Genomic DNA, 27,422 nt, shown 5'->3' with positions numbered 1-27,422 from the left:
ACCGGAATCTGTTCCGGAAGTCTGTTTGACTTCCAAAACATTTGGAAACCAAAGCGCTGCTTCTGATGGGCTGCAGGAAGCTCCTGCATCCAACCAGAAGCCATGGAAGCCCCGTATCAGGTTGTATGCCCCCCTTAGGTCCAGTTTAGTGAAAATTTTTCCCTTCCTCACCCGGGTCAAAATGTCATCAATCCTGGGCATGGGGAAAGCCACTGGTTCCGACACTGCATTTATGCTCCGGAAGTCCACTACAAGTCTAGGTTTATCCGTGGTTTTTTTGTCCACAAAAAACACTGGGCTGCCCCCCACCGCTCTGGACTCTCTGATGAAACCTCTCTTCAGGTTTTTGTCAATAAACTCCCTCAACTCCTGCATTTCCCTGTCTGACATGGCATACAGCTTGCCCACAGGGAGCTGGGCTCCAGGGACTAGATTGATCTGGCAGTCAAAGGGTCTATGCGGTGGTAGTTTGTCTGCTTCCCTTTCGCTGAAGACATTGCTCAGGTCAGCGTATTGTTTGGGCACCTTTCCTTTGTCCGTTACTTCTGTTCCTGCTAGAAAGGCCTTTGCCCCTTCTGGAGCCTTGCCCTCTTTGCAATGTTCTAGGCAATGTGCTGACCCAAAGGAGACCACTCTCTGATGCCAGCCCACTAGCGGATCATGCAACGCTAGCCAGCTCATCCCCCAAATAATGGGAGCCCCTCCCAAGGTGGCCACATTGAACGCTATTCTTTCGGTGTGCCTGGCTACCCTCATTACCATTGGGACGGTCTGTAAGCTGACTTCTCCTCCCAACAGCTCTCTCCCATCGATCGTGGTCACCTGCAAGGGGTTGCTTAAAGGGATAGTCTGTATCTGGTGTTCTGCTGCAAACTCCTTGCTCATAAAATTACAGGAGCTGCCTGAGTCCAATAGCGCCCTTATCTTTAAGGGATGTCCGTTTGGCAGCTCTAGCAAAACCTCTATCACTAGGGCTGGTCTCGGAGGTTCCGGCGTGGGCACTTTTACTGCTCCTTGGCCTGACTGCTGTGCCCTGATGGTGGCAGTCAGGCGCTGGCTTTTACTTGGTCCTGCCCTTCCTCCTCCTTCCCCCCAACAGCTCCTGCCATCCCTTGCCATTCCTTTCTTTGTGGACAGACTCTGGCAAAATGACCTGGCTGCTGGCAGAGATAACATTTCTTGGGGCTCTTCCCCTCCTTCTTCCGCCCTTCACTGGGATTTGAAACTGCCCGCGCGCGTGCTGTTCCAACTTCCATCGGCTCTGCGGGCGGGAAAGTTGGCTCCGGAATCTCTGGAATGCGGAAATCCCTCCAACGCTCCCCTTTCCCTTCCCGCTTCTCCAAGGCTCTAGCCTCCTGGCGTGCTCCAATGGTCAGCGCTGATTTGGTCAGCTGGTCCACAGACTCCGCCCTGGGCGCCCGGGAAAGTTCGTCTTTCACAGCCGAAGAAAGTCCCTCTTCGAAAAGCATTTGAATGGGTTCCGCTGACAGATCCCACCCCAATTTGTGTATCAACATAGTAAACTCAGTCCAGTACTCACGGACAGATCGGCTCCCCTGTTTACAAGCCATCAACTGTCTGCGCACCACTCCCTGTTCAATGTCGCTGGAAAACATCAGGTCCATGGCGCGAAAAAACTTCCGTGCGTCTTTCAAGACTTCATTATGCCCTGCCATCAGGGGTCTAACCCAGTCTCTCGCCCCCCCTTCGAGATGGCTAACCACAAACGCCACTCGCGATTCCTCGTCGGGAAAGTCATCAAACTGCAGATTAAGAGCATACTGCATCTCTGTCCTAAAGGCTTGATAGTTCCTGGGATCCCCCCCAAACTTCTGCACCAATCCTGGCATCTTTCTTGCTTGTGGGGGGGCCTTTGCCTTTTCTGCATCCTGAGCCCTCCTCTCATCGAGCCTCGCCGTTTGCAGCGCTAGCTGGACCTCCAACACCCGGTACCTTTCTTCCAGGCTTGGACCGGCTCCAGCTCCTCCTGCTTCTCCGGTTCCGGCTGGGTTGCTCATGATGCCTTCTCTGCACAAGCTGCTTTCAGGGACTGTCGGATTGCTGTGAAGGGATGTTGAGCTGCTTGTGCGTAAAGTTCCTAGTCCCTCAGTGTTTGGCTAAGTCCACAAACCACTGTCTGTAACGGAGCGCCATAAGCATGGCTCCGTCAGTCGCTGGCAGAATCCGACAGTGGGCGTTTACGGAATTTCTTCCAGCATAACAGCTCCTTAACGGAAACACGTCTTCTGGACTCTCTACGTGACAATTTCCGGCGAGGAGTGGGTGTCCCTATAGGAGGTCCTGAAACCTCCTCGCTGTTCTCGCTGGAATTGTCTCTGAGCCATTCTTCTGACTCGCTTTCCCTTGGAGCTCTTTCTCGCCCCCTGCTGGTTCCCTCCTCCGCTGATAAGTCTCTCTCAACCTCTGGGAGCCCTTGCACCACCGGTTCTTCCGATGACAGTTCCCTGACAGTATGCAACAGCAGCTGCCTGGATATTGATAGCTCAACATTGGAAAGAACAAGTCCCAACTAAAGAAGATTGGCAACTTAAATTTATGGAATATGCTGAAATGGCTAAATTAACTGGTAGACTAAGAAATCAAGAAGACAACAAATATAAAAAAAAAATGGAAAATGTTTATTGCATATTTACAAAAGCATTATAATGAAGTTAATACAATAGCAGGTTTTTAAAAACACTTGTAATATTAAGGAGAATGTTTAAAATTGGAAATAATTAAGGATTAAGAAATTAGAGACATGTATAATATAAGATATTATAAAAGAACCAGGGGAGGAAATGGAGGGAAGTCAAGGGAACCTGAGTAATCCCAAAATAGGGATTGAATACGGTGTGAAAATGTTTTATTTTCTATTTTCTATAATAATATAATAATAATTTATTATTTATACCCTGCCCATCTGGCTGGGTTTCCCCAGATACTCTGGGCAGCTTCCAACAAAATATTAAAGTACAATAGTCTGTCAAACATTAAAAGCTTCCCTAAACAGGGCTGCCTTTAGATGTATTTGTTTGTTATGGTTTATATGATGATAATGTTTAAATGTGAAAATTAATAAAAAATAAATAAAAATATGACAATCAGGGGCTTAGAAAGCCGGTTACCCAAAATAATTTCCCTACATAACTGCACAAAAGATTTGACAAGGAAATGCAGACACACAGGCCTTTGGAAACTGCAGTATAGAATGACAGATAAATATAAAACATTTTATTTTTTCAACTATCTAAAATGGAAATAATAATAAAACTGTCTGGAGGCTTTTCTGAAGAAAAAGACAGTCTCACTTAGGTATGATTTACACACACAGTTATGGCATCTCAATCCCATTTTACAAATGTTAGCATTACGTGGGCAGGGAGCTCATTTCACAAAGCCAAACAGCAAGCTATTTTTATACAAAGTGTCTTCAGACACTCAGTCTTGTTATGTTTTAAGATACAAATTCAACCCACTCCTTTTACAAGTCATTTGTTATTTTCTGAATCGTGTGTCCTTGGGAGATAGAATGCTAATCCACCCCCCTCTCCTTCCTATCTCATGGGTGGCAGAGGGACTGTAGTAAAGTTAACATAAATTGTGGGCAGACACCGGTCTCTAGGAAGGATAATCGTGTACACCAGTGATCTCTAAGGCAGCCTTTGAAGATAAAACAGAATGGGGAAATGCCAATTTTATCGTTTTTATTATCAATGCTGTGCTTGATCTCTGAGAGAGCCAAATCAGGTATTTTGCCCCAACTTCAACCTCAGCAAATTAGTGTCATTTCTGTTGCAGATGGTTTGGGAGTGAGGAAGTAGTTTTAACAGCAGACTTTGGGGACAATTATCAAGATATGAAAAGATGTCTGCTCAGGATTAATGCCGCTGAGTGGTTTGATGCCATACCTTATCAGGGATCTTATGGGGAACTGAGTTTTAAACAAAATCGTGCAGAAAGATCTCATCAAAGGCTCTATGGACCCTATAACAAGCCACAGTTTGGCAGCCAAACTCCCCAACCACTAGCATATCTCCCCCTGCCCTGTTCTGCAAGGCCACTCTTTCATTCTCAGTTTCTTCACATAACCCCAAATGCCAGAACCGGAGACCGCGACCCACAAGGTGTCTTCTTCACACTGCTACAGAGGCACTCTCTGCCTGTGGTCAGCCAAATATCCGCAGTCTGTACTACATCCTGGACATAATGTTCTGCATGTTGCTTTAGCATAGCAGCCAACTCCTAGGGGCCGCGGGGGCTTCGGTTACCCCAATAAAATATTTGAGCCCCCCTTCAAGTTGATGGGCATTGCTATTCAAATGGTGTGCATGCCCCGCTTCATGTGATCGATTATGCAGGGAGGAGCTTACCTGGGGCCACCCAATCTTTTATTCCAGTTGGTCCCCTGTGCTTTAGTGCAGGTGTGCATGCCCCGCTTCATGTGATTGATTATGCAGGGAGGAGCTTACCTGGGGCCACCCAATCTTTTATTCCAGTTGGTCCCCTGTGCTTTAGTGCAGGTGTGCATGCCCCGCTTCATGTGATCGATTATGCAGGGAGGAGCTTACCTGGGGCCACCCAATCTTTTATTCCAGTTGGTCCCCTGTGCTTTAGTGCAGGTGTGCATGCCCCGCTTCATGTGATTGATTATGCAGGGAGGAGCTTACCTGGGGCCACCCAATCTTTTATTCTACTTGGTCCCCTGTGCTTTAGTGCAGGTGTGCATGCCCCGCTTCATGTGATTGATTATGCAGGGAGGAGCTTACCTGGGGCCACCCAATCTTTTATTCTACTTGGTCCCCTGTGCTTTAGTGCAGGTGTGCATGCCCCGCTTCATGTGATTGATTATGCAGGGAGGAGCTTACCTGGGGCCACCCAATCTTTTATTCCAGTTGGTCCCCTGTGCTTTAGTGCAGGTGTGCATGCCCCGCTTCATGTGATTGATTATGCAGGGAGGAGCTTACCTGGGGCCACCCAATCTTTTATTCTACTTGGTCCCCTGTGCTTTAGTGCAGGTGTGCATGCCCCGCTTCATGTGATTGATTATGCAGGGAGGAGCTTACCTGGGGCCACCCAATCTTTTATTCCAGTTGGTCCCCTGTGCTTTAGTGCAGGTGTGCATGCCCCGCTTCATGTGATCGATTATGCAGGGAGGAGCTTACCTGGGGCCACCCAATCTTTTATTCCAGTTGGTCCCCTGTGCTTTAGTGCAGGTGTGGGGAACCTTTGGCCTTCCAGGGCTGCTAAACTACAGTTCCCATCAGTCTTAGCAAGCATGGCCAGTGGCTTATGGGGGGGGGGCTTTTTGTTCGGCAATATCTGAAGGGCTAAAAGTTCCCCATTCCTGTTTTAGTAGTTAAAAAATTAAGTTGTGAGCAACTTAAAAGGAGCAAGCAGCTCTTATTTCAAATCTTCACCTCAGCCTTTGCAGACTAGATGGGCTTTCACACACATGTAGCCTCAATCTCTCTAAGCATTTAGCTTCACCTGCACAATGTTTTATTAAGTCAAAAGACGGCGTATTTCAGTACACATTCATGCCCTCCACATTCTTTCTGCAGCTTTCTGCAGCTCCCCTGCAGCCAGGTTTCACTGGGGTTCCCTTACAATAAGTGGGGGTTCCCCCCTTCCACCCCACCCCCTTCCACAGCATCTCTGAAAAGTGATGCTGTTGTTTAATATTAAAGATCACAATGGTTGGAAAAACATAACTAAAACTATAGTTCACACCACACTTCATGTTTTGATTTTTTTTAGTCTTCTTAAGCGTATGTTGTACTTCAAGGCTGGAAGTGGGGGCCATGTGGACAAACTATTAATTGAACAGGAATGGAACCAGTTCCTTTTGGAACTAGTGGGGTGAATGGGAACTGGAACTAACTCTTTTTTTAAATCAACTTTCCAAGCGCTGAACTATACTCACAAAGGCTGCCTCCCTACAGACATTGATTCTATATACACAGTGGATGGGGGTCGGGGGTGGGATGTCTGCAGTGTTGGCATAGGACTACTGAACTTGGCCACATGCCTTGCATGCCTTCTCATTTCATGTTTAGCAGCTGAGACCTGGGCCAGGTGAAGGTGTAGGTTTGAGGAAGGAATAAGAAGGCGGAAAACACCACTTGAACACCACCCTCTGCTGATTAAGGAGAAGTACAAAAATCCGAGAGAAATCTTAATGGACTATGAACCCTGAAATCCTCCAGTGGTGGCAGAAGAGACACAACAAGGAGGTTCTCAGAGCTGTTCTTAGCAAGAAGAAGAGGCTGTAAACTAGAGGAAAATGAACGTAAACGTAAAGATTTAAAAAGGGATTAGTGAGGAGACGAGAAACTGTTGAGCAATAAATCTGAGCAATAGGCGAGTGTTTGAAAGCATTAGTAAGCTTTTAACGAAAAATAAATAAAATGAAACCAAAGCAAATAGCTGCAATCCAGTTGTGCAGAGTGGAGGTTTCAGCAAGCACAAAACTCAGCAAAATTCACCTTCAATGATGCCTCCCATTGCAGGCCAGACAGGGATGGTGGCCAGCTTTGTTAACCATAACAATCATTTCCTGTGCAAAGACAGCTTTTCTTGCCATCTGAATGGCATCCATTTTGCTTCTTTGTTTCCTGGCAAAAGACTCTTGTGTTTTCCCTATCGTTTTGCAATTCAGGTACCAGGACTTACTTTTTAGTATTCATGTCACTAATTAAATTTATTTTTTAAAAGTACATCCCTGCCCTTCTTACAATAGAAACTCAAAGCTGCTCACCATAAAAGATTTGAGTAGGACCAGTAAAGAACAAGCATAATGTGAAATCCACAGGTAGTGGGTTCCCTTGCTCTACTGCTCCACCCTTCACCTAGATCTTGTCTGCTTGTTTCCTTGGCAACCTGCATTCCATTCTCTCCCTCCTCAGCTGCTGCTGGACTGTGCTCTTCTAACAGCCACAGATTTTGGACATGAGGGTTCTTCAATCCTGACATAGTAGTAGTAGTAGTAGTAGTAGTAGTAGTAGTAGTAGTAGTAAGGTTGCCTCAGTCACTCTGGGCAACTTCTAGCAGATATAAAAACATAATAAAACATCAAACATTAAAAACTTCCATGTACCTTCAGATGTCTTCTGAAAGTTGTGTGGTTCTTTAGCTCCTTGAGGATGTTCCATGGGGTGTGTGCCATCACCGAGAAGGTCCTCTGCCTGGCTCCCTAAAACCTCCCTTCTTGCAGGGAGGGAACGTCCAGAAGACTCTCGGAGGTGGACCTCTGTGTCCAGGCTGGACGCTGGAGGGTAGGATACCAAATTAGTTTCTCATGCTCTCAAAGGCACAGTGTTCTGCTAGAAAAGACGACCCATCAGCCTGTCCCAGCAGATGATCCAACAGAGTTAATTGGTGGAGGCAGAAAGCAGGAATGAGCTCTCCATGCATCAACTGTTACATGGGGAGTTCAATATTGCTTGGTTCAGGTGTGCAAGAGAGTTCTTCTTCTTGCAAACTCTACTAGGTTTTCCCCAGTTGTTTTTTCGTGGGGTGGGGCAGGGCACACAGAATGTATGAGGGGGGAATTGAGCTAAGGCAAAGAGAACCAAGGATTCATCTTGCCCTCATTTTCCATGTACTGAAAGTTTGTTAGTAGGGGGCCAGTAAAAAAATGTTCACAAAAAGCTGCACCACTTGATTCTGGAGGTTGTGCAGTTTGGCTCTTAGTTTTGCAGCATAGAAGATCCAGATTTTTTATTTCTTCTTCTTCTTCTTCTTCTTCTTCTTCTTCTTCTTCTTCTTCTTCTTCTTCTATTTGTATACTGCCCTTCATCTCAGAGCAGTTCACAACATAAAATTACAATATAAAAAACACAAAATACGTAATAAAAATATGAACAAAACAAAACCGATCATCCCCACTCCCACAACACCCTTAAAAGGGCATTGGATGTTAGTCTGCCAAATTGAAGAGGAATGTTTTCACCTGGTATCTAAAGGTGTATAATGAAGGTGCCAGCTGAACCTCCCTAGGGAGAGCATTCTTGTTCCCTGAATTCTTGCCCAGGCTTTGCGCTTGATATTGTTATGAGTAGGCTGTAGGTGAGATCCTTCTAACCCCTGGATCCAGCAAGTGTTAAAATATAAGCCAGGCTAGCTTCCTGTTTTGGGGTGATCGCCTGGGTGATGGGCCATTAAGGGAAACAAACTTGAATTTAGAGTAGAGTTGCTGTGATGTGACCTACAAGTAAAGCAGTGAGGAGAGTGTGTGTGTGTGTGCCATGCTGCAGCTCTGCTTGATTCCAAGGCTGTGGCTATGGAAGAAACAAGACCTTCTTGAGGTGTTACTGCTGTGAATGCCTCAGGTTGGATATATGTGTAAATAAAGTATATATCCTAATGATACCACAGGCTCGGCTGTGCCTCATTTCCAAAAGGAAACATGAACCCTGGGTAAGCGCCTGAAACCTCAGGAATCTTGCACCTCTCAGAGACTGAGGTGGCTGTAACTATACAGTTAAAGCAATACCTACCACCACATTTTAGGTGTCCATAAAGATTAAATTCTTATGGAATTACTCCTAAAGCAATGATCAGTGAAGCAACAGATCTTCCCACTCCTTGTATCCAGCTGAGACCAGCTGATGTTTCAACATTGTTGTAGAGGTTCCAAATACTTATAGATGTACTTTCATCTTGGTGTAATCACTTTGTTGAATTAAAGTATCACTAGCCTCTGATATAAAAGGCTGGGTGTTACATCTCTGTGAGATCCCTACTTACGCCTTTGCAGTAAAAACCCAACCAAACATACTTTGCTGTTTCTTTTAAATTAATGTACTGCTGTAGTTTGGCAAACCCTCAGAAATACTGTATAATGACCATTGTTTTCAGGGTGGTTTCTCATCTTGAAAGACTCATGTGAGCTAACATGTAGACTTACATCCCTGAAAGATGTGGATTCTTGAAATTCTTGAAGTTCCTCAAGGTGATTCCGCAGGGGTGCCAACTTGAATAAAATATTGGGAGGGGGCAGGTAAGGCCCACGCTGCATAACTGATCACAAGATGCAGTGCACACACATTTGAATTACAATGGCTATCAACTTAGGGGGGCCCTGGCCCCCTCAATTATTTTATTGGTGGGGTTGAAGTGACCTTGGCTCCTAGGATTGGCTCCTATGTGATTCACCATGCCTCATGGAGGATGTGCACATAATCTATTCATTAAGAGAGAATTCTACATATTCTCTTTGTGCTATGCATAATTTCCAACAGACCTTGGGAAATATGCAAATTTCCCATGTATTTTGTATATTCTATGGGCATTATGTATAATCTCCAACTCCAAAAAGCCTTGAGGAATGTATATATGTTGACTGCTTTTTATACATCCCCTGGATATTAAGCATTAACCTCCTACAGGCCCTAGAACATGTGCATGTTTCAGCAGGGTTTTATGCATTCTCTGGGTAATATGCATAATCTCCAAGACACACTGGCAGAATTAAGTACACTGCCTGGTCAATCCTCACATTCTCCAGTCAATGCTGGTGTCTCTCCACTGTTGGAAAGCTCACTGATCCAATGGAGCCAGAAATGGAGGCAATCTTGGACAACCTGCTTCTTCCACACACCACATCAACTCCCACAGAGTTTTGAAGGGTCTCAGAGGTTGGGGTGTCATGCAGCAATATAATTCTGCCAGTGCATGTATGTAATATGTCTCCCAGACTATGCATTTTACCCCCAAAATGCACAAAACCTCTCAAGATAGGAATATTTCCAAACACGATGGAGATTTTGTGCAATACCCACCAAAAGTATGAAGTTTAATCAAGATGGAGATAAGGCAGTCCCATGTTAACAGTCTTATATTTTATTATTTTATTTTATTTTATTTTATTTTATTTTATTCTATTCTATTCTATTCTATTCTATTCTATTCTATTCTATTCTATTCTATTCTATTCTATTCTATTTTGTCCCTGCCAGAATATTTGAACAGTATACAAGATACTAATTTCCAGGCAAGCAGAACCACTTTGAGGAGGAGCAAGCTAGAGAGGGTGTTTGCTGCTGCTATATCTAGCTTAAACCCTTCTTTGAGACACAAAATATAGACTATAGAGAGACTTAACTAAAGAGAGACCTGCTGATGTTGCAAAGACCTAGCTAAAGAGAGACCTGCTGATGTTGCAAAGGCTACAAAACCAGATTGTTTCACCAGAATGTTTCACAGAGTTTTTCTCTAAGCAGTTCAGAGAAAGAACTTTTAGCTTGAAACATGGCTTTCCAACCTCAATACCACTATCAACAGGAAAGTGGTGAATTGAAATATTCCCTAGCAAACAGGTTGAATATTGCATTTGTGTTCCCTCTCTGTGTGGTAATTTGCTCTGCATCACACTGAATTATATCATTTTATTATATTACACCTCACCAGGGTGGCAAACACAGTGACTAACAGTAACCGGATAGCTAAACGCTTTGAGGATGAAGTTCATTGGCTCTGTAGTGATATAGATGCTGTTTTGTGACAGTGTTGTGGTACCAGTTCCACTTAATGCAGCCTGATGGTGTAAACAGGATCCAACCACCTGCTCATGAGATCTTTGTCTTATGTAAGCTAGCCTGGGTGGAGTGACTGAAGGCGGTGGAGGTGGTAAATGGATGGAATTTTGCCTGCTGCCTTTAGTGCCAGAGGTGCATCTCTTGTCAAAAAGCCTGTGCTAGACCCAGTGGAGTATGACTCTAGACTGGTCACCAATGCTGCTTTCTGGGAAAAAGCAGCTGCAGGTATTCCTGAATGAGAATGATGCTCTAGATCATGGTAGGCAAACTAAGGCCCGGGGGCCGGATCCAGCCCAATCGCCTTCTAAATTGGGCCCGCAGATGGTCCGGGAATCAGGGTGTTTTTACATGAGTAGAATGTGTGCTTTTATCTAAAATGCATCTCTGAGTTATTTGTGGGGTATAGGAATTCGTTCATCCCCCCGCCAAAAAAAAATATAGTCCAGCCCCCCACAAGGTCTGAAGGACAGTGGCCCCCTGCTGAAAAAGTTTGCTGACCCCTGATCTAGATCCACTATGAGTTCAGACTTGGTTTAGAAACTGAGCAATCCCAGGACCATTCCTATGTCTGCTAAGAAAAAAGAAATGTGTTATTCAGAAGCAGGGACATCTGCTAAGGACTATTATGATTTGTTAGCTACTTGTCTGAAGTGGTTGATGATAAAATTATTGCTCCTAGCAGCACAGAAAATTAGGAGTGCAAATTGGTGGCTGAGTGGTTGCACCAGGGTGAATTGTAAATGTGGAATAAAAGGAGAGCAATTTAGTGTGTGGGTGGCATTGATATATGAAGAAATAAGAGAGAGAATGAAATTGAGTATGCAATGGGTGTTGGATGGGTTTGGAGGGTAGGAAAGGATATTGTTATGTACTGAGTTGAATAGGATCCAAAAGGCAGCAGTCTGATTGGCCCTAGAACAATAGGGTCCAGAATGCAGCAGTCAGAATGCAGCAGAATGCAGCATTTGCTGATGACTTAGTACTGACTTTACAGGAGCCAGAATCTAGTACCAAAAGGGTACTGGAATTGATTCAAGAATTTGGACAGGTAGCAGGTTTTAAGTTGAATAAGATGAAAACTAAAGTTTTAGAGAAAAATCTAACTGTGAATGAGAGAGAGAAGTTTCAGGAGGAGACAGGACTAACATTGGTTAAGAAAGTGAAATACTTAGGGGTTAACATGACTGCCAAAAATGTGAATTTATTTAAGGATAATTATGAAAAATGTTGGATCGAAGTGAAAAAGGACTTAGAAATATGGACAAATTTGAAGTTATCATTGTTAGGCCGAATTGCTGTGATAAAAATGAATGTGTTGCCAACGATGTTGTTTTTGTTTCAAACATTGCAAATTTTGGATAAGATGGACTGTTTCAAGAAGTGGCAGAAAGATATTTCCAGATTTGTCTGGCAGGGCAAGAAGCCTCGAATAAAATTTAAGATATTAACTGATGCTAAAGAAAGAGGTGGATTTGCCCTGCCAGACCTTAAACTTTATTATGAATCAGCTGCTTTTTGCTGGCTGAGAGAATGGTTGCTTCTTGAAAACACTGACGTGCTGGATTTAGAAGGTTTCAATAATGCATTTGGTTGGCATGCATATCTGTGGTACGATAAGGTAAAGGCACATAAAGCGTTCAAAAATCATATTGTTAGAAAAGCATTGTTTAATGTTTGGATAAGATATAAGGATTTGTTAGAAAAGAAAACCCCAAGATGGTTGTCACCAATGGAAGTGAAGGCACAGAAAAAACTCAATATGGAGGCCAAATGGCCGAAATATTGGGAAATTTTGGAACAAGACAGAGACAGAATAAAACTGCAGAGCTTTGAAAAATTGAAAAATAAAGTGCGAGATTGGCTCCATTATTATCAAATAATGGAGGCACACAATTTGGACAAAAAAGTTGGTTTCCAGGTGGAGAAATCAAAATTGGAAACAGAATTGTTAGATTCAAAAATTAAGAATTTGTCAAGAATGTATAACTTGCTGTTGAAATGGAACACTCAGGATGAAACGGTAAAATCAGCTATGATTAAATGGGCACAAGATGTTGGACATAACATAATGATGGCTGACTGGGAACAGTTATGGACCACAGGTATGAAATTTACGGCATGTAATGCCTTAAGAGAAAATTTAATGAAAATGATTTATAGGTGGTACATGACACCAGTCAAGCTTGCAAAAATTTACCATTTGCCCGATAATAAATGTTGGAAATGTAATGAGACTGAAGGTACATTCTTTCACCTTTGGTGGACATGCCCAAGGATTAAAACATTCTGGGAGATGATTTATAATGAAATGAAAAAGGTATTTAAATATACCTTCCTGAAGAAACCAGAGGCCTTTCTCCTGGGCATGGTCGGCCAATTGGTGCCAAAGAAGGATAGAACTTTCTTTATGTATGCAACAACAGCAGCAAGAATTCTCATCGCAAAGTATTGGAAGAAACAAGATTTACCCACCCGGGAAGAATGGCAGATGAAGTTGATGGACTATATGGAACTGGCGGAAATGACTGGCAGAATCCGAGACCAGGGAGAAGAGTTGGTGGAAGAAGACTGGAAAAAGTTTAAAGACTATTTACAGAAATACTGTAAAATTAATGAATGTTAGAAAAATGTGGAAATGAAGTTATATGGCTTTAGTAGAAATGTTATAAGGAACTAAGTATAATTAGATTATTAGAGTATTAAAGGAAAAAATAAGGTTAGAAATCTTAAGATAATTATAGGATATAAAACAGAGGAAGATGGAAAGGAATTGCTGAAACAATTAATAGAAGTAGAATACAAAAAGGGAGGTGTGAGGAGGTCGCTGAAATAAGTGAATGAAAGATAAGATATTGAAATTGTTTGGTGTGTTTTAAATTGTTCTTATTTTGTTTTGTTAGTTTAATGTGTTAGGGTTATGTAGTGTTTTTATGTTATATTATGTAGTGTTTTTGTATTGTATTGTATTGTTTATTTTGTTTTGTTTAAATTGTTGGAAAAGTAATAAATATTATTTTATAAAAAAAAACAGAATGCAGCAGTCTGATTGGTCCTAGAACAATGCAACAGTATGATTGGTTCGCAGGAGCCACCCAATCCAGCTCCAGGTGGAAGTGAATCCGCAACCTGATTGGCCTACAGGAGAATCCCAGAATTAGCCAATCACGTGCGGCCCATTGTGTAAATAATGTATATAAAGCAGATACTTTGAGGAGACTTTCATTCCCTCCTCACCACTATGAGCTGAATAAAGAGCATGAAATCCACTCTCGACTCTGAGTATATTTCACTGGCGACGAAGGTGGGATCCCGCTGAGCTGACTGCCACACACAGCACCGCAGCACCGCCACCTGCCGCACCGCTGCCTCGCACCGTGTATCCAGGCTTCAGCTCCGGGACCCAAGGAACTCAGAATGGCAACCGACAGCAGCTTCTTGCCATTCAACCCAGCATCCGGAGACTGGGAAGCGTACGCCTCCTGTTTCACCTTCCTTCTAGAAGCCAAAGGGGTCACTGACGAAGAAGATTCCAAGAAGAGGGAGATATTCTTCAGCGTCTGTGGAGAGGAGACGGTCGAAATCGCCCGGGCTCTCCTTGTGCCTGAAGACGTTGCTATTGTTCCTTACAAAACAATAATGGAACGGCTCAAGGGGCACTTTTCGCTGCAGCCCTCAGTGGTGGCTCGTCAAAATGCCTTCTACGCAAAGCAGCAAGCCCCTGGGGAAACCGTAACTGGGTTTGTGACCTCTCTCCGCCAAGCCGCCCGGTTCTGCAACTTCTCAGAATTGGAGAACATGCTTCGTGACCGCCTCGTTGGTGGCCTGAAGGATGAGAAGCTGCAATGACACCTCTATGCCAAGAAGGACCTAACGTTCCAGGTTGCTCTGGAGGAGGCCGCGGAAACAGAAGCTGCTGAGAGGTCAACGCAAGAGGCTCGGCCGAGCTTGTCGTCCCAACTGAGGGTCCACCACGAAGACCTCACCGACGACTCAGGATACAACAGGGAGGAGGTGCACCGAGTACAGCAGCGCACTCAAGCAGGGCACAGACCACAGCTGCCTCGACGAGAAGGAGGGAACTGCGCAAGCTCACTGCTATGAGCTGAATAAAGAGCATGAAATCCACACTCGACCGAGTATATTTCAGATATTATTTATCATTTTTCCTTCCTTTTACTCACTTGTGGGAGTTTAACATCTAGTTAGCAGAGTTTAAAATCATCACCCTTTTGCAGTCTGGGACATAGCCTCTTAACCTTATTAATAATCACCCAGGAAGCTTTAGCAGACTGGATTTTTCCCTTTTTATCTCTCTAAACAAAGGATCACAAACAAGTATGCAATGTAATAATAAAATTTTTGTTTACTTACATAAACTTTCAAACCAGATTCCAGCAGAAAGCAGTACTAAAAACAAGATGGACAGAATCTACATTTAGATTACAAAATCTAAAAGATAAAAAATGGAGTCTGAGCTCAGGAGAGCACAGAACAAGCCTCCTTTCTTTTCTGCTACATGGCGAGACTGAACTCTGATGTAGTAAGGATTATTTTCCTTTGTTACTTTTCCCACCAGGGCAAGCAGGGGATATGATCTCACCGAGCATCTTCTTTAGGAATTTACAGGGGAACTTCATGTATCTTAACTTATCTAGCAAAACCTGAAATTCTTATTTTGGCTGTAAGATTATTTCCCACATTGGGGGGCTACATGTTTCTGTGTGGTGTTAGGAGGTGCAAAGGAATGTGTGTGCAATGGAGAGAAAGTTATTTCTTACCCCCTACAGGAAGTTAATTTTATCCCTGTTGCAATCAACATTTGATGTGATATGATTTCATTTAAAGAGAGAAGTAAATAACAAGATAACTGGAAAGGAACCATTGAACATTTAAATAATGTTCTGAATTTATTGCATAATCATACTGTTCCAAGATCTCTCAAGTCCTCTCCTGTTTTACTTTGTCTAAATGCCAGTGATAAAAAAATTATGCCAGCACATGCAGAAAAAGGTGTGCTTTATTTCAAGTTTAGGCAATCTAAGGGACCAAATCTTAAGCTTTCCCTGTGCGGACCTGCTCTTTGGCATTAGATTGGCACAGACGCCAATTCAGGCTTTCAGCAGATTGAGGTTTGCTCAGATTGGGTGCTGAAGGTGGTTTTCATGGGGAGAGCTCCAGGTTTTCATGGGCACTGGCGGGGTCTGACCAAGGCAGAACAGTGTGGTACTATTACCTCTATTGATCTGGACACTGTATTTCTCTTGTTGCAGCCTAGAAAATTAAGTGGACTGAGCAAATAATATCAGGACTAATTATATGAGTAAAATAAACTAAAGTGAATAAATATTATAACTTTACGACTATGTATAGTTTACAGCTTAGCAAGAAGAAATTTAATAATATTCCTTTCTGAATCATCGTTTGGGAAGAACCTTTTGCCTCTTTGTTATTTTACCCCCCACCCTGCTAACTGATTATGTTCTTCAGCCCCAGAAGCAGTCTTGTTATTTTTGCAGACTTATTATTGCAAAGGTGCATGCCAATTTTCCTGGTGGCTGGATGCTGGGGAAGGAAACCTAGAAGCCCACACACCATCAGATAGCTAAACCACATACATAAATGCAGCTCATTTGTGGCAAGCCTGTTGCCATTTCTTTCCATCAAACCAGCACCTGTGGTGTTGCAGGGAGCAGGGGGGCGGCAAAGGAAGGTGACTTGCAAGTACCTTTGCCTGACCACAACTTCAAGGTGATGCTCAAACAGCTATAAATTGTGAGCAGGAAGGTGTAAAGTGCCCTCAAGGCCAAAAAAGCTCAGGAAGCTCCTATGCCAGAGGGCACAGGAGCTTGAATAAACTTGAATAAAATATGGGGGGGAGCCCCACCCCACATAATCAACTACATGATGCGGTGCACCCACACCATTCAAAATGGCAATGCCCATCAATTGGGGGGACAGTCCCCTTAAATATTTTATGGGGGGGGGGAACCCCTCAGCCCCTAGGACTTGGGTCCTATGGCAGAAGGTGTTTGTAAAAGTAGTAAGAATTGCCTCAAGACCAGAATATTTCCTCAAACAGCTAGATATTAGGATTAGTATATTGTGTTTCATTGTAGTTAGAAAAGTAAAATGACAAAACTAATAAAGTTTGTGATTCCCACAAAGTGGAGAGTAAGCACCATTTTCTTTTCTTAATGGCACTGAAATCACATCTGGAAGGAGAGTGAACAATAACAAGAACGTATTTGGGGGTGGGGATCTCTAAAAGACTGTATTTTGTACCAAACTATTCACCCCTGAAAATACAGGATACCCGTCCTACAATTTCTCCCTCTAAAAGCAGTCAGTAACACCTAATGATCCTGATCTGCAGGTTCCTGATACAAGTACATTTCAGTGAGGAAAAAACCTGTTCTCTTTGGTCTTCTGGTTTCTTAGAAACCGCAGCAGATAGGCAATTTCTACACAGACTTTTACAGGAGATGTGTGAGTAGGTAAAGAGCTAGGTTTTAGGGCTTTTCATTGACATGGTCAATAAATGGCCTCCACTGTTGTCATAGTGCATCTGAGGGTTTTATAGTTCTCCCCCTTCATGTGGCTGTAGATACTGATAAGCATCAATGTGCGGACTGGAAAACTAAACGAATAAGCAGAACTCCCTGTCAAACCCTCCTTGGTTAGTATGTAGCTGGCCTTTAATCTTCTTCCATCTGGCGTCAATCAATCCAGCCTGGAAATATCTTAGTTATCTGAAAGGCAATCTGGATGCAAAATGGCTTTGTTTAAAGTGGACAGGGAATAGCAAAACACAGTGAAGTTCCAAGTAGAAGTTGATAAAAAAAAAAGTGTGATGCGGAGAGCATGTGTGAAATATACTCAGAGTCGAGAGTGGATTTCATGCTCTTTATTCAGCTCATAGTGGTGAGGAGGGAATGAAAGTCCCCTCAAAGTATCTGCTTTATATACATTATTTACACAATGGGCTGCACGTGATTGGCTAATTCCGGAATTCTCCTGTAGGCCAATCAGGTTGTGGATTCACTTCTATCTGGAGCTGGATTGGGTGGCTCCTGCATTGTTCTAGGACCAATCAGACTGCTGCATTTTGGATCCTATTGTTCTAGGACCAATCAGACTGCTGCAGTTTGGATCCTATTCAGCTCAGTACATAACACCCCTCCCCTCTAAGTTCCAGTCCTGCCCGGGAGGTCGCATTCATAGTCCTCAAGGTACGCTGGCGGCCTACGTGTGCGTTGCGGCCTGGGGTGTTCCCTGGTCCAGGGTTCAGGTTCTGGCTCATGTTCCAAGGATGCTGGCTGTGATGGGGCCGTTTGGTCTGGTGCAACCTGCTCACTCAGTCGTGGTTCTGGTTCCGGTGTCCTTTCGGCCTCACGGGTCCTCTCTGTATTTACTGATTCTGCCTCTCCTGCTGGCCCCTCCTGTTCTATGGGCCTCACTGCCCCACTGTTGGGACTCCTTGGGACTCCTCTGACCTGTCCTCCTCCTGGTTTTCTCCCGGGAATCGACGCTGTCAGGGCTACCCTAGGTCCCAGCTCACAAAGGACCAACGCTGCTTCGTTGTTAAGTATAAAAGCCTTTATTGAAGTTCAGTTTCACTTCCAGAGCCGCAGCGCGCAGCCCCACGTCTAAAGTGTCAGACCACTGATGCTCCGTCCGAGTCTCCTCCCCCTTGACACCAATTTAAGAGTCTAGCCTTGCTCCACCTTCTCCGCTGCTCCTTCCTCCTCTGGGTCCGCCTGCCCGCCGGGGTTCCGCCCTTTCTAGCCTCTTCTCCCGCTGATTCCCCTGAGCCTTCTCCCTCCCTCCGGCGGGCTTTAGGAGCTGGTTCCCCATCCGGGTCTCCTGCTGTTCCGCGCGCCTGCACATTTGAACTTGGCGCGCGCGCCCAGCCAGCAACTTTCCTCCTGACCGTTCCACTGCTGCTGTCACTGCTTCCCCCATCGGGGGGGCTAGCTGCAACTGACCTCCCCTCCGTTGGAGGCGTGGTCAGCCCTGACTCCCTCTCTGGAGGAGACACTGCTCCTGACACATGTGACTCCTCCCCCCCACTACGCTCTGGTGGGGAAACTGGTCCTGATCCTCCACTGCTGCTTTGGGGTTCCCCTCTGGCTCCTTGTTTCTGGTGCGTCCCCCCTGGGACCCCCCTTGCCCTGACCATCGGCGCCCCCTTCTGGGAATCTTCTGATTCGCTGGAGAAGCTCATGGAATCTCTCGGGCCACTGTCATACTCCCCTACGCTGCCCTCGGATTCTTCCCCTTCGCTCTCCCAATCCTCTCTCCCCAGTGCTCCTGCTCCTGATTCCCTGACATCCATCCCCCCCTCGAAGCCCCCCCTTCCCCCCTCCCCCTCTTCGGGTGTGGGTTCCGGGTGCTCCAGTCCAGTGGGTGTGAGTGCGGGATACCATTCTTCCCCCCTGGTGTGTAGCCGGTCCACTGGATCCGGCCCAACCGCAACGGGCTCGTCGACGTCGATTTCCTCTGCTTCCATCTCTCTGCTGATGTGCTCGAATCCAGGATCCTCCCCCAACACGTCCATGTCCTCCCCTCCCCCGGGTACCTCTGGTGAGACAGCTTGCAAAGGTCCCCGCAGCAGCTCCCTGCGCCACCCCACCTCCGGTTGAGTGTCCCACCAATAGGAGCGGTCTGTGGCAAACCCCGAGAGAGACCCCTCCGAGGAGCTAGTGTCTGGCGTCGTCTCTTCAGCTGATGAAAAACCCTGGAACGTACTGGCTGACAGTGTGGGCGTGAAGAGCCAGTCGTCGAAATACTCTGCCGGCATAGGTCTGTGTGGGAAGAGTGCATGGAACTCGTCTTTAAGATAGTGCTCCTCCACGGCATAGCACGGTACCCACCTGTTGGCACTGGCTGGGGTACCTTCCCTGGCGAGGAGGTATTCCACCCCCTCTTCCCCCCACCTCGAGTCCAAAATCTCCGTGACCTCGTTGAGTGGCGTCGCCCTCCGTGACCCCTCCCTCTTCGGAGATTCACTAAGTGTGTCTGGCGCGTTCCCTGTCGCCTGAAACCTGTGGGGTTCCCTGTAGGGTGTGAGCACTGACCTATGAAAGACTGGGTGCATTCTGGAGCCCTCCGGGAGTGTCAACCGGAAGGCCACTGGATTGATTTGCGCCGCGACCTGGTAAGGTCCCAGCTGCTTGTGCTTGAGCTTCCTCTTAGCTAGCGTCCTGGCCGGCACTGCCTGGGCTGCTAACCAGACCCAGTCCCCCACCTGGATGTCCTCCCCGACCCTCCTGTGCTTGTCTGCCTGCATTTTGTAGGCGTGTTTCGCCAGTTCCAATTGCCTGCGGAGTTGCTCGTGGACCTCCTGTAACTCTGCTGCTAAGTGCTCTGCTCCCCTTGGCTCCCCCTCCCCCTTCGTCTCTAACCCTGGGAAAGTTCTGGGATGCCGCCCATTATTGGCGAAGAACGGTGTCACTCCCGTAGACCCGTGCTTCGTGTTGTTGTAGGCAAACTCGGCCAGCGGTAGGTAGTCCACCCAGGTCGAGGGTTGTTGATTGGCGTAGCATCGCAGGTACTGCTGCATGATGGCGTTGACCCTCTCCGCTTGTCCGTTGGTCTGCGGGTGTCGTGCCGACGCTAAGTTGATCTTGACGTTCAGGATGCCCAGCAGCTTCTGCCAGAAGCTCGAGACGAATTGGCGACCCCGGTCGGACAGGATGGACCGCGGCAAGCCGTGAGCTTTGAACACGTGGTCTATGAACAGCTTGGCGGTCTGTTCCGCTGTGGCCACCTTCGCGCACGGAATAAAGTGTGCCATCTTGGTGAACATGTCTACGACCACGAGCACCGCTGTTTTGCCTCGCGAGCTGGGCAGATCTGTGACAAAGTCCAGGGCCACTCTCTCCCACGGTTCGAGCGGCGTCTGTAGGGGTTCTAGTAGACCCGCTGGCTTCCTGTGTACTGGCTTGGCCCTTTGGCAGGTGTCACACCTGGAGACGTAATCCGCGACTTCTCCCCTCACCTTGGGCCACCAAAAGTCTCTGGTTACTAATTCCGCCGTTTTGTCCTTGCCGAAGTGCCCAGCGCTGGGCGCGTCGTGTAGCTGCTGCAAGACTTTCGCGCGGAGGTCGTCTCCGGGCACGTAGAGAGCCCCTTTGCGGATGAGCAGTCCGTCTCGTATCTGGAACTCGTCGTCCTTCGCTGTGCCTCTTCGCACCTCCTCCATCTTGGATTGTGCGAACGAATCCGTCTGCAGCGCTCGACGCACCGCGTCCAGGTCCACGGCAGCTGAAGCGCACGCCCACGCTTTCGGTGCGAAAATGTGCTTGGCCGCCACCGGCGCCGCTTCCTCGAGATACTGCGGCTTCCTGGATAGTGCATCCGCCATGACGTTGTTGTCTCCCGGGATGTATTCTATCCGGAAATCGAAATCCGCAAAGAACTCCGCCCAGCGGATGTGTCTCTGGTTCAGGAACCGCGCCGTGCGCCAGTACTCCAGGTTCTTATGGTCCGTGCGGACTTGCACTGTGTGTCTGGCTCCAACGAGAAAGTGCCGCCACGCCCTGAAAGCTGCATGAATGGCCAGCAACTCCCTGTCCCAGATGGTGTAGTTCTGTTCCGCCTTGCTGAGTTTCCTGGAGTAGAATGCGCACGGCCTCCATTCCCCTTGCGGATCTTGCTGCAACAGGACGGCCCCCACTGCTCTGTCTGAGGCGTCCGTCTCAACCCTCATTGGTCTGCTGGGGTTTACATGTAGCAGCTGTTCTTCGGACGCGAAGAGACGCTTGAGTCTCCGAAAGGACTGCTCCGCCTGGTCCATCCAGGTGAACTTCTTCTTCTTGGAGCTGAGGGTGTCCGTGATGGCCGCCGTCTCCTTCGCGAACCCTTTGATGAACTTGCGATAAAAGTTGGCGAAGCCGACGAACCTCTGGACCTCCTTCCGATTGCGCGGGCTCTTCCAGTCCAACACCGCGCGGACCTTGGCGCTGTCCATGGCGAGTCCCTTGTCGGACAGCTTGTAGCCCAGAAAATCCACCTCCGTCATGTCGAACTGGCACTTCTCTAATTTGGCGTAAAGTCTGTGCTCCCGTAGCCTCTGCAGGACCTCCTTGACGTCCCTCTCGTGAGCCTCCTGCGATTCCGAGAAGATCAGGATATCGTCCAGGAAGCAGACGCACTTCTTGTAGAGGAGTCCCGCTAACACGTGATGCATGAAAGCTTGGAAGGTATGGGAGCCATTTTGCAGACCAAAAGGCATTACGCGATATTCATAGGTGCCTAAAGGTGTAAACATGGCTGTCTTCCACTCATCGCCCTCCCGCATGCGTATAAGGTTGTACGCCCCTCGTAGATCCAACTTGGTGAAGATCCGTCCCTTCCTCACCGTCGCGAGCAGGTCGTCGATCTTGGGCATGGGGAATGCTGCGGGCTTTGTTTTGGAATTTATGGTCCTAAAATCAACTATGAGTCTCCGTTGGGGCGTGTCCTTCTTCTTCACGAAAAACACGGGACTGCCCCCCACTGCTTTAGATTCTTGGATGAACCCCCGCTTCAAGTTGCGATCTATGAACTCCCTGAGTTCTTGCAGTTCATCTTCAGACATGGAATACAGTTTCCCAGTCGGCAGCGTCGCTCCCGGCAGGAGGTCAATCTTGCAGTCGTAAGGCCTGTGGGGAGGCAGCTTATCCGCTTCCCTCTCGCAGAAGACCTCCAAAAACTCCTTGTACTTGTTGGGTACCGCTTGCACCATGCCTAGGTGTAGCTGCGGTTCATCCTCTTGCCCCTCCTCCTCCTGGCGGGTCTGGATGCAGTGTTCTGCGCAGTAGGAGGAACAGAAGGTCAACTGCCGCTGGTACCATGCCAATGCCGGGCTGTGCCTATCCAGCCAACTCATACCCAACACTATGGGCGTGTCCGACAGGTGGGTGACGTTGAAGCTGATGACTTCGCGGTGGTTTCCAATTTGCATCACCATCGGTGTTGTTTGCTGTACCACCTCTCCTCCCAGTAGCTTCCTGCCATCGACCGTGACGACGTTTAGGGGCATCGTGGCTGGCATGAGTGCTATGCGATGTTGCTTGATAAAGTCCACTCCAATAAAGTCTGCGTTGCTCCCAGAGTCAATGGTTATTGGTACTTGCATGGTGTGCCCATTGGGCAACTGGAGCGATGCGGTGAGTTGCACCACTGGTTTGGGTGGGAGGGGGTCTGTGGGCTGTAAAATCTCTGGGGACTGCTTCACTGACTTGCCTGGTTGGGCCCCAGTGGCTCTGTTTCCAACCAGGCTTCTTCTTCCCCCTGCAGCTGTTTCAGCTGCTCACCTGTTCCCTTTACTGTTGCTGAGGCTGCAGTGTGCTTCTGGAGCCTCTGGGGACACTCTTTGGCCATGTGCTGTGCACTGTCGCAGATGTAACACTTCCTGGTCCCTCTAGGAGCCTTCCCCTTGACTGCTCCCGGTGTTTGGGCTCTGCTGGCAGTCTGAGCCCTTGCACCACCAATCTCCATCGGCTCTTCTCCCCTTCCCAAAGGAGGCATGGACAGCGCCCGCCCCGCCTCTCTGGGAAAGAAAGGGGTTGTCCTGGCTGGGGTGCTTCCCTTACGTCCTTCCAGGCGCACACCAATTGCCAACGCTCTTTGGGCAACTTCTTGGGTATTTTGGGGTCTTTCTCCTCTTGCCAGTTCATCTTTCACCTCTCCACTTAGCCCCTCCCAGAACAGGTCTCTGACAGCAATGGAGTCCTTCTCCCAGCCCAGCACGTTCAGTAAGGCAAAAAAGCGCGAGTGATACTGCCTCACCGTCGCTTTCCCTTGCTGTAGTCCATGCATTTCCCTCCGAGCAATATCTACATCTACCGTAGATTTAAAGCAAGCGTCCATAGCTTTGATAAATGCATCGGAATCTTTGAGGGCAGGGTCTTTTTCGCGCCACAAATTCCGCAGCCACGCTTTTGCTTCCCCATGCAAATGAGTGATTATGAAGCCCACCTTCTCTTCCTCATCTCTAAAGTCTTTCCGAAGCAAATTGAGCGCGTAAACCACGTCAGCTCTGAAGTTAGGGTATTGCTGCAGGTTCCCATCAAAGTGCGCCACCAGGCTGCCCCCCCTCTTCCCGAGGCCAACTCCCTCCGGTTTGGGTCCTGGCAGCCCCTCTTTCCCCCAACGGTCCCACCTGGCTTGCAGATCCCGGCAGAGCGCTACTGCTTCTTCTTCTCTTTTGCTGGATGCTGCTACTTCCGCGTAAAGCGTCGTGACTGCTTCTTGCAGTTCTTTCACCTGGCTCTCTGTAGTCATCTTTGCCTATCTTCGTGAGCTCGCAAAACACCAAGTCTTGCCCCTCGCTGCACCAACTCACGCTGCGAGGTTTTTATCTGAGACGGAGCATACTGTCAGGGCTACCCTAGGTCCCAGCTCACAAAGGACCAACGCTGCTTCGTTGTTAAGTATAAAAGCCTTTATTGAAGTTCAGTTTCACTTCCAGAGCCGCAGCGCGCAGCCCCACGTCTAAAGTGTCAGACCACTGATGCTCCGTCCGAGTCTCCTCCCCCTTGACACCAATTTAAGAGTCTAGCCTTGCTCCACCTTCTCCGCTGCTCCTTCCTCCTCTGGGTCCGCCTGCCCGCCGGGGTTCCGCCCTTTCTAGCCTCTTCTCCCGCTGATTCCCCTGAGCCTTCTCCCTCCCTCCGGCGGGCTTTAGGAGCTGGTTCCCCATCCGGGTCTCCTGCTGTTCCGCGCGCCTGCACATTTGAACTTGGCGCGCGCGCCCAGCCAGCAACTTTCCTCCTGACCGTTCCACTGCTGCTGTCACTGCTTCCCCCATCGGGGGGGCTAGCTGCAACTGACCTCCCCTCCGTTGGAGGCGTGGTCAGCCCTGACTCCCTCTCTGGAGGAGACACTGCTCCTGACACATGTGACTCCTCCCCCCCACTACGCTCTGGTGGGGAAACTGGTCCTGATCCTCCACTGCTGCTTTGGGGTTCCCCTCTGGCTCCTTGTTTCTGGTGCGTCCCCCCTGGGACCCCCCTTGCCCTGACCATCGGCGCCCCCTTCTGGGAATCTTCTGATTCGCTGGAGAAGCTCATGGAATCTCTCGGGCCACTGTCATACTCCCCTACGCTGCCCTCGGATTCTTCCCCTCCGCTCTCCCAATCCTCTCTCCCCAGTGCTCCTGCTCCTGATTCCCTGACAGACGCCATATCTGGTCGCAGTGGCGGCGCCATTATTGCCCCCCATCTGTTAGCACCTCGTACGACACGGGGCCAGTGACCCTGGTGACTGTGGCGGGTACCCATGCTGGGCCTGCCCCAAAATTCTTTGCGTACACTGGGTCCTGGGCCTCAAAGGTCTGGGGGTTCCTGCCTTCCCCCACCACTACCTCATCCTGAGCTCTATCGGGGTGAAGGCGGTCCAATCTGATTGCAAGGTGCCGACCCATTAGTAGTTCAGTGGGGCTCTGGCCAGTCGTTGAGCTGGGTGTGCTGTGCTGTGCTAGAAGGAATGTGGCAAGGCGGTACTCCCAATCCCCTTGCGTCACGCGGCGGAGGGTGTCCTTGGTGGTCCGCACCATGCGTTCTGCTTGGCCATTGGTGGCAGGGTGGAATGGCGCCGAACGGATGTGGCGGATGGTGTTCTGCGCTGTGAAGGTTTGGAATTCTCCTGACGCAAATGTGGTCACGTTGTCTGAGACGAGAGTGTCAGGGAGCCCGTGGGTTCCAAACAGCCTGCGTAGTACCCGGATGGCTGCGGACATGGAAGTGGACAGTACCAGTGCGACTTCCAGCCATTTGGTGTAGGAGTCCACCACTATGACGAATGTTTTCCCCTGAAAGGGGCCAGCGAAGTCCACATGCAGGCGTGACCATAGTGCTTGGGCGGACTCCCAGGACTGATCTTGCAGGGAGAGCTTGCAGGGCAGCAGCTGAAGAAGGAGCAAAAAGGGTTTTCTTGTGTGTGTGTTTCTTTGTGGCTGATTAGCTGCTCTCCCTGTGCAAAGGTCAGAGGGGGCAGGGTTTCTGTTGAGGCAGGTGATTAGCTGTGGGAGGAGCTTATCAGAGCTTGTAGGGCAGCGGTGTGCGCCTAGCGGTGCACGCAGTTTGATCCATCTTTTGATTTAGGGGAGCTAGTCTCAAACGTTTGTTGGGGGAGACCTAAGTTTTCTTTGGGGGGGGAGTTATTTGTCCTGTCTTCACGCTTTATATGATGGAGGACCGCTGTAGCCACCCCCAAAGACACGTTCTCAAGATGGAGGGTGAGGGAACAGCTGCAGTCGCCTGCGGTTTCTGCACAATGTTTGCCATCTTGCCAAAGGTTGCAGGCAGCTTTACCTTCAGCAATTGCATGTTGATTGCCCTCTTAGAAGACAAAGTCCAGCAACTGGAGGAACGTGTAGCTACGCTCCAAAGAATTAGAGAGCTGGAGCTCTTCTTGGAAGCAACAGAGCACACCGTCTCCACCAAGGAGGAGACAGGGGACTCCCCTGAGAAGGAGGCTAGTTCACCAACACAGGAGCCAGATATATGGAGAAACGTGACTCAAAGAAGTAGGAGGCCCAGGGTTCGCTCTGATTGTTTAGAAATACACAATCGCTTTGAGGCCCTCTCCCCTAGTATGGAAGACGAAGAGCAGACTCCATTTGAGGATCTCTCCCTCATTACAGTCGATCAGGTATATGAAGACGAGCAGCAAAGTCAGCCCTCAGGGAATGTGCAGGCGACCTTGGAACGGACAGCTCACGGAAGAACCCCAACCAGACCTAAGAGGAGGCGTGTAGTGGTAATAGGGGATTCCCTACTGAGGGGAACAGAAGCAGTGATCTGTGGGCCTGACAAGATGTCTCGGGAAGTGTGCTGTCTCCCCGGGGCTAAGATCCAATATGTAACTGAACGACTGCAAGGAATCATAAAACCCACTGACAAATACCCCTTCCTCTTGGTTCATGTGGGAACCAATGACACTGCAAGCAATAGCCTCCAGAAGATCAAAAGAGACTACGAGGCTCTGGGCAGGAAATTGAAGCAATTAAATGCACAAATTGTCATCTCATCTGTCCTCCCAGTTGAACGACGTGGCCCAGGGAGAGAGGGAAAAATAGTGGAAGTGAACAGCTGGCTTCGCAAATGGTGTAAACAGGAACGGTTTGGATTCTTAGATCACGGACTGCAGTTTCTTGAAGATGGACTTCTGGCAAGCGATGAGCTGCACCTCACAACGGTTGGGAGGAATGTTTTTGCCAAAAATCTCAGAAACCTCATCAGGAGGGCTTGAAACTGACTAATGTGGGGGAGGGAGACAGTGCTCCTGAAGGTAGGAGTCTATCAATTGATGAAGATGATCATCCAAATGTCATAGACCAAATGGAGCACACAGCACGCAGACCTAGTGGTGGGAGGAAAAAATCCTTAAATAAGAGACACGGGGGAATGATTAATGGACTTCAATGTCTGTACACTAATGCACAAAGCATGGGAAATAAACAAGATGAGCTTGAGCTCTTGGTACAGCAAACTAAATATGACATGGGATGTGTATACCTGTGAAGAGATCCAAGATTTAGAACCTCAAAGCCAAAGTGAGAGCATTTGGGTCAAAATTAAGGGAGAGAAGAATAACAGTGACCTCATTGTGGGAGTTTACTATAGATCCCCAAGCCAAACGGAGGACATAGATGATGCCTTCCTGGAACAGATGGCCAAGCATGCAAAAGGAAGGGAGATAGTAGTAATGGGGGACTTCAATTACCCGGATATTTGTTGGATGTCAAACTCAGCCAAGAGCATAAGGTCAAACAGATTCCTCACTGGCCTTGCAGACAACTTCATTGTCCAGAAAGTGGGAGAAGCAACAAGAGGAACAGCCATTTTAGATCTGGTCCTAACCAATGTTGAGGACCTGGTTAGTGGGGTAGAA

General features: G+C 47.9%; 1 protein-coding gene across 1 annotated transcript in view; it reads left to right on the top strand.

Moving 5' to 3' along the window:
* LOC310745512 (uncharacterized protein) overlaps positions 1-26,813 on the top strand; it is a 107,227-nt gene extending 80,414 nt beyond the window's left edge. Inside the window, exon 2 of the mRNA XM_083578239.1 lies at positions 25,783-26,813. Coding sequence (XP_083434365.1) covers positions 25,803-26,780 — 978 coding nt within the window. The 5' untranslated portion in view covers positions 25,783-25,802 and the 3' untranslated portion in view covers positions 26,781-26,813. The remainder of the gene's footprint in view (positions 1-25,782) is intronic.
* Positions 26,814-27,422: the final 609 nt, after the last annotated feature.

This window comes from Podarcis filfolensis, assembly GCF_964270895.1.
Source record: "Podarcis filfolensis genome assembly, chromosome: 12".
NCBI lineage: Eukaryota > Metazoa > Chordata > Lepidosauria > Squamata > Lacertidae > Podarcis > Podarcis filfolensis.
Note: the sequence above shows the minus strand (reverse complement) of the source record. Positions and strands in the feature narration are given on the sequence as shown.